Source organism: Pezoporus occidentalis, unplaced genomic scaffold, assembly GCF_034315485.1.
Source record: "Pezoporus occidentalis ecotype Australia unplaced genomic scaffold, CSIRO_AGI_Poc_V1 ctg148, whole genome shotgun sequence".
Lineage (NCBI taxonomy): Eukaryota > Metazoa > Chordata > Aves > Psittaciformes > Psittacidae > Pezoporus > Pezoporus occidentalis.
The window spans coordinates 174,236-182,182 of record NW_026913295.1 but is presented as its reverse complement, the minus strand read 5'-3'; the positions used below and the strand labels follow the sequence as shown (position 1 = coordinate 182,182).

At 59.6% G+C, this 7,947-nt stretch overlaps 1 protein-coding gene across 2 annotated transcripts in view; it reads right to left on the bottom strand.

Annotated features, from left to right (window-relative positions):
- Positions 1-2,039: 2,039 nt before the first annotated feature.
- Positions 2,040-7,947, bottom strand: part of ARHGAP44 (Rho GTPase activating protein 44) — a 30,394-nt gene continuing 24,486 nt past the window's right edge. The window contains exons 19-20 of one of the 2 annotated variants that reach the window (XM_062610518.1): positions 7,534-7,631; positions 2,040-2,955 (exon numbers count right to left, since the gene is read on the bottom strand). In XM_062610518.1, coding sequence (XP_062466502.1) covers positions 2,807-2,955; positions 7,534-7,631 — 247 coding nt within the window. In that variant the 3' untranslated portion in view covers positions 2,040-2,806. The remainder of the gene's footprint in view (positions 2,956-7,533; positions 7,632-7,947) is intronic. The other variant, XM_062610519.1, reaches the window with a different exon arrangement.

Here is a 7,947-nt window from a genome sequence, read left to right as displayed (position 1 = left end):
TCCCCAGCCCTGCCAGCTCTAAGGCACAAGAGTATTTATTGTAGTGGGAGAGTTTTATTCAGGTGCTTTTTGTTTTCCAAAAGGCAGCTGCTGGGGGGCTGGGGGTCCCCACACCACACTCTATGCAACCCACGATTCCTCCAGCCAGCTTTTGTACACAGGGGCTGCTGCCCACAGCACACCATTTCTATTAAAGACACTGAAAGGAGCCCAGTGTGGTGTCTGGGGACGGTGTCCAGGGGTGGGAAGGGCTTTGTGTCCCATACAGAGGTGGTCCTGGGGCTGTGGTGCCCCAGGGTGGTGGGCATCACCCTGGGCGTGGGGCTTGGCAGGGTCGCTGCTGGCCAGAGCCTGCCTTGGCACAGCCGTGTGTGGGCTGGGAGGTGGCAGCGCCAAGAGCACCAGTCGTGGTGCCCTGTGGCCATGCCTGGCAAGGCAGAGGAAGGCAATGTCTGGAGAAACTGTGGCAGGCAGGGATGGAGATGGAGGAAGTGAGAGCAGGCTGGAGAGAAAGGTGGAGGCAGCTGGAGGAGGTGGAGGTACATGGGAGAGGAAGGGGGCTACAGGAGGTAGACCTGAAGGTGGGATCAGGGTGCAGGAGACAAAGAGGGGTGTGGAGGAGGTCAGACTGGGGTGGAGATGGAGGAGGTGAAGGTGGAAGTGGAGGACATAGGTGTGGATGAGGTGGGATGGAGATGGAGGAGACAGGGACAGAGATGAAGAGATGGAGGTGGAAGTAGAGATGGAAGTAGGACTGGGATGAGGTGGAAGAGGAGGAAGAGATGAAGGTGAAGGAGACCATCCCTTACTGGAGGCTTGCTTCAGTCTAAGGCCCTTGCTCTGCCACTGCTGTGCCCTGGCTGTTAACCCTGCTTTGTGTCAGCGAACAAATGTGGGGTTGTCCCCCATGTGCCACCCTGGTAAGCAGCAGCCCTGGGCATGGCAGGTTCCTCAAGGCACCCAAGGGCTGCTGGCAGTGGCATGGGCAGGACACCCACATGCACCCCACAACAGCAGCTGGGAGGGGGTGGAAGCCCCAGTGCAAGTGGTCATCCCTGTGCTACGCCTTGAGGACCTTGTGCCACACTGCCCAGCTCCATGGGTGGCATCCCCACAGACAGCCCCCACCATCCCATGGGGAATGGGGTAAAAGATGTGGCTTGGCCAGGCTGGAGACCTGCTCCAGTGATGCACCTAAGTGTGGGCAGAGCACTATCCCTTCCCTGGCACCCATGTCTGCCTGCAGGCAGCAGCATCTGGAGTATCCACTCCCTGTGATCCATGGACATGCCCCTTCATACCCTGGAAAGTGGGGTCCCAGCCCTCACCCCATCCCACCAGGCTGGGGTAGGCCTTGGTGCTAGACAAGGTCATCGCTGCCTACCCTCCACCATGGTGCTCCTCTCCACACGTGCTGCTCAGCCCCAAAACACAGGCAGGACCTGCCACAATAGGGTGGGTGGGTGCCTGTTGGGCACCTACCCCAGGACTGGAACCACCCCAAGCCTGATGCCCCACCCCATTGGATCAGGACCATGACAGCCCACACAAAGCACAAACCCACAGTTCTATCACTCCAGCCCTCATTAAAACTCATTTCCTGCAGCAAAACACCTTCCAAGAGCTAGGGGGACCAGCCCAAAATCCAGGCTGGGACACTTCAGGTCCAATGAGGCCCCATCCCATGGGACCAGGACCATGACAGCCCATACAAAGCAGAATCCCCATCATTTTATCACCCCAGCCCTCATTAAACCCAGTTTCCTACAGCACCTTCCAAGAGCCTATGTCCTAAATCCAACAGTGGGCACCAAGCCAGGCTGGGACCACCCCAAATCTAGGCTGGGGCCAGCTCAAATCCATCCTAGGAGGATCCCACAGCTGGTGCTGCCCCATCCCCTGGGACCAGGACCACAACATCCTGCACTGACCCTACTGTTTCCTGCGTCCCAACCCTCCTGCATCCCCACATCCTCCCACTAAGCCCCCCAGTGCCTCAGCTGCCATGGTGCCGATGGGCATTAAGCAAACGCCAGTGCTGCCGGGCAGTTCCCAGCGAGTGGCACATGGATTTATTGATTACTTTTGGGGTGCTGGTGCCCCCAGGGGCCCACCTGGGGCAAGGGGCATGGTGCGAGCGGGGCGGGGGGTGAAGCACGGCCATTTCCATCCTCCTGCTGGGCACTGGGTGGGCGAGAACGGCTCCAAATAAAACAAATCTCTATATTTTTTCTCTCTATAGATACAAATATATAGTATATGTATCTCTGCCGATATATATATATATCTCTTATCTCTCTGGGAAGGATAAAAGGTTAATTTGTCTTTGCATGCACAACCAAAGCCACCAACCCACAGGGACAATGGGTGCCAAGGGACACGTGCCCTTCCCCGCTGGCACCCCAAAAGCCTGAGGGGGGCACATCCTGTTATTGCTGATCAGGTCCCGTCCTGCTCCGGCAAACAAGCGGAGGGGGCAGAAGCTGAAGAAATGAAATCCTGCTGCAAAGCACCATCGAGCTCATTGTCACCTGGCTGGTACCCAGCGGCACCCACCATCAGGGCACGGAGGAGGTGGTGGCATCACCCCAGGACCATGGGTGCTGCGGGGCAAGGGGGGGAGGGGCAGGCACCCTGCTGAAAGGCAAAGTCTGGATAAGGCAAAAAGAAACTGAACTCAAAACCAGCGACTGCCCCCAAACTGGGCACTTTGCCACACAAAACTGCCGTGCCAGTGACCCCTGGTGCCGACGGCCGGTGCTGGCCCCTGGGTGATGCAAGGATGAGCTTGGGGACAGGGACACTGTCATAGGGCTGTGCTCTCCGATTCCTCCTCCTCCTCCGGCCGGGCAGCCGGGCCTGGCCCCGAGAGTCTCTGCGGTGCCTCCGGCGGGTCCCGGCACAGGGCGGCATCTGGGGGGACGTGGAGGGAAGGGACCTCAAAACGGAGCAGACCTGCAGGAGGGCAGAGTGATGGGGGACACCACAGCGGGAGCTTGGCGGTAGGACACCCTGCCAAGGGCTGGTGCCATGGTAGTGCCACCACCAGGGATGTCACCACTTGTCCCTGCTCTGTGCTACCCCACCCGAGCCGGAGCCTGTGACACCAGCACACGGCCTGTCCCCCACGACGCTCTGGTTCCCTCCCACCAAGCACAGGTGGTGCTGCTGTCCCTTCTCCCAAGGGACCTGCAGAGTGAAACAGTGACACAGGGTGACCTACAGCCCGAGGCTGGTGGTGTCACCACCGTCCCTTGTTGAGAGCCCAGCAAGAACACCTGAGGAAAAGCACCCCTGCCTGTGCCTGCCAGGCCCTGCGGCCAGCTCAGGCACTCCGCAATGGGCAGCAGCTCCTCAGGGCACCCAGCAAAGAGCTGCACCCATGCTGGGGTGCAATGCCAGGGTGCACCGATGCCAGGGTGCAATGCTGTGGTGCAATGCTGGGGTACACCAGTGCTAGGCAGTGATGCCTGGGTGTGATGTCCAGGCTGCACCAGTGCCAGGGGGCAATGCCAGGGTGCTGTGCCAGGGCTACAACGACTGGGATGCAAGACCGGGACTGCACATGATGCTGGATGCGATGCCAGAGCTGCTCTGATGCCAGAGCCGCCACTGAAGGTGAGCAGCAGCCAAGGGAGTGCCAGCCCCAGTTCAGTGGATGCCAGGGTCCTGCTGTGCCCACACTGTGCCATCCCGCTCCAGGCAGGCTGGGCACACGGCAGAGCAGAGCACCAATGGTCAGCATGGGCAGAGCTGGGAGCTCCCAGCTGTGCCTGGCCCCACGCTACCCCAGCCTGTGTCCCTCGTGTCCCTGATGCCACCAAAGCATCGCCCTGTTCATCCCCCTCAAAGGATGCAGCCCCCACTGCTGTAGGAACACCGGGGTGGTGGGACACATGGAGACACGAACACCACCTAAGGACAGGGACAGCACAGCAGGAAAAGCGGCGGCACAGGCTCGTGGTGCTTCACAGAGATAATGCCACCTTCCGAGGGTCATCAACACCTTCCGTAGGGTGCCTACACTTTCCAAGTGACAGTCCCACCTTTCCAAGGACATTGTCACTTTCCTGGGGACACTGCAGCCTTTCTGGACACATCTGCACCTTTCTCAGGGGGACATCTCCATCTTCCTCAGGATGCCGCCTTCACGCAGACATCATCACCTTCCTGGTGACAGTTCCACCTTCCCAGGGAGACAGCTACATTTCCAGGGACACTGACACCTTCCTGAGTACATCATTACCCTCCCAGGGTCATCACCACCATCTCAGGGATATCACAACTTTCCCGGGAACAGTTCCTCCTTTCCAGGGAGGATGCCTCCTTCTTGGGGACATCACCACCTTCCTGAGCGCATCACCACCTTCCTGGGGACATCACCCCCTTCCTGAGCACATCACCACCTTCCAGGGAACATCGCCACCTTCCTGAGCACATCACCCCCTTCCTGGGGACATCACCACCTTCCTGGGAACATCACCACCTTCCTGGGGACATCACCCCCTTCCTGAGCACATCACCACCTTCCTGGGGACATCACCACCTTCCTGGGGACATCACCACCTTCCTGAGCACATCACCACCTTCCTGAGCACATCACCACCTTCCTGGGGACATCACCACCTTCCTGAGCACATCACCACCTTCCTGAGCACATCACCACCGTCCTGGGGACATCACCACCTTCCTGAGCACATCACTCCCTTCCTGGAGACATCACCACCTTCCTGGGGACATCACCACCTTCCTGAGCACATCACCACCTTCCTGGGGACATCACCACCTTCCTGGGGACATCACCACCTTCCTGAGCACATCACTCCCTTCCTGGGGACATCACCACCTTCCTGGGGACATCACCACCTTCCTGAGCACATCACCACCTTCCTGGGGACATCACCCCCTTCCTGGGGACATCACCCCCTTCCTGAGCACATCACCACCTTCCTGGGGACATCACCACCTTCCTGAGCACATCACCACCTTCCTGAGCACATCACCACCTTCCTGAGCACATCACCACCTTCCTGAGCACATCACCCCCTTCCTGAGCACATCACCACCTTCCTGGGGACATCACCACCTTCCTGAGCACATCACCACCTTCCTGGGGACATCACCACCTTCCTGAGCACATCACCCCCTTCCTGAGCACATCACCACCTTCCTGAGCACATCACCACCTTCCTGAGCACATCACCACCTTCCTGAGCACATTCCTGAGCACATCACCACCTTCCTGGGGACATCACCACCTTCCTGGGGACATCACCACCTTCCTGGGGACATCACCACCTTCCTGGGGACATCACCACCTTCCTGGGGACATCACCACCTTCCTGGGGACATCACCACCTTCCTGGGGACATCACCACCTTCCTGAGCACATCACCACCTTCCTGAGCACATCACCACCTTCCTGGGGACATCACCACCTTCCTGGGGACATCACCACCTTCCTGGGGACATCACCCCCTTCCTGAGCACATCACCACCTTCCTGGGGACATCACCACCTTCCTGAGCACATCACCACCTTCCTGAGCGCATCAGCACCTTCCTGAGCACATCACCACCTTCCTGAGCACATCACCACCTTCCTGAGCACATCACCACCTTCCTGAGCACATCACCACCTTCCTGGGGACATCACCACCTTCCTGGGGACATCACCACCTTCCTGGGGACATCACCACCTTCTTGAGCACATCACCACCTTCCTGAGCACATCACCCCCTTCCTGAGCACATCACCACCTTCCTGGGGACATCACCACCTTCCTGAGCACATCACCCCCTTCCTGAGCACATCACCACCTTCCTGGGGACATCACCACCTTCCTGGGGACATCACCACCTTCCTGGGGACATCACCACCTTCCTGAGCACATCACCACCTTCCTGGGGACATCACCACCTTCCTGAGCACATCACCACCTTCCTGAGCACATCACCACCTTCCTGGGGACATCACCACCTTCCTGAGCACATCACCACCTTCCTGGGGACATCACCACCTTCCTGAGCACATCACCACCTTCCTGGCACATCACCACCTTCCTGGGGACATCACCCCCTTCCTGAGCACATCACCACCTTCCTGAGCACATCACCACCTTCCTGAGCACATCACCACCTTCCTGAGCACATCACCACCTTCCTGAGCACATCACCCCCTTCCTGGGGACATCACCACCTTCCTGAGCACATCACCACCTTCCTGGGGACATCACCACCTTCCTGAGCACATCACCACCTTCCTGGGGACATCACCACCTTCCTGAGCACATCACCACCTTCCTGACATCACCACCTTCCTGACACATCACCACCTTCACCACCTTCTTGAGCACATCACCACCTTCCTGAGCACATCACCACCTTCCTGGGCACATCACCACCTTCCTGGGCACATCACCACCTTCCTGAGCACATCACCACCTTCCTGAGCACATCACCACCTTCCTGAGCACATCACCACCTTCCTGAGCACATCACCACCTTCCTGGGGACATCACCACCTTCCTGAGCACATCACCACCTTCCTGAGCACATCACCACCTTCCTGGGGACATCACCACCTTCCTGGGGACATCACCACCTTCCTGAGCACATCACCACCTTCCTGGGGACATCACCACCTTCCTGAGCACATCACCACCTTCCTGAGCACATCACCACCTTCCTGGGGACATCACCACCTTCCTGGGGACATCACCACCTTCCTGGGGACATCACCACCTTCCTGAGCAGATCACCACCTTCCTGAGCACATCACCACCTTCCTGAGCACATCACCACCTTCCTGAGCACATCACCCCCTTCCTGAGCACATCACCCCCTTCCTGGGAACATCACCACCTTCCTGAGCACATCACCCCCTTCCTGAGCACATCACCGCCTTCCTGGGGACATCACCACCTTCCTGAGCAGATCACCACCTTCCTGAGCACATCACCCCCTTCCTGAGCACATCACCACCCTCCTGGGGACCTCATCGCTTCCAGAGGGTGCTGTCACTTCCCCAGTGACAGTCCCACTTCTCCACGGGCACCGCCACCTTCCTGAGCCCGCTGCCACCTTTCCAGGGGCATCCCCCCCTCCCCGGGGCCACCAGCAGCCGCCCCCCTGGGGGTTACCTCACCACCTTCCTGGGCCCGCGGTTCCTGAGCACACGGGGGCCGCGGGGGGCTGCGGCGGCGGGGGCAGGGCGGGCCGCGGCCGCGGCTTCGGGGTGGGCCGGGACCGGGCGGCGGCGGCGGCGGGGGGGGGGGGGGGGGCAGGAGCGGGGCGGGCGGCGGGCAGGGCCCGGGGGGCGCGGCGGGGCCGAACGCGGCGGGGGTGCTGGGGGGGGTGGGGGAGAGGCTGCCGGGGGACGGCTGCCCCCCCCCCGGCTCCCCCGCGGCCGCCCGCGGCGGGATGGGCGCCAGCTTCTTGGCCACTGCGAGAAGAGACAAGGGGGGGTCAGGGTGCCGCGGGTCACACCGAGCGCGGGGACCCCTCCCGGATCCCCCCCCCCGGCCCGCTCCTACCTTTGCGCGGGGCGAGCGGGCTCTGCTCGGCCGGGACCGGCCCGGGGCTGCCGTGGAGCTGCCCGGCCCCGGGGGGGAGCTCCGGGGGTCCGAGAGTGCTGGGGCGGGGAAGGTAAAAAAAGGGGAAAAGGGGAAGGGAAAAGGAGGGTGAGGAGGAGACGGGGAAGGTGGGGAGGGGAAGGGCAAGGGGGATGGAGAGCAAGGGCAGGAGTAAGGGGAAGGGGAAAGGAAAAGGGAAGGTGATGGAAGGGAAAATAATCAAAAAAAGAAAAAATAAATTAATAAAAATCAAAATAAATTCAAAATAGGAAATTAAAAAGAAATTAAAATCATCATGCAAAATAAAAATAAAAAAAAATCAAAGAATGTAAAACCAAAATGGAACAAAATAAAGAAAACAATAAAATACAAAGT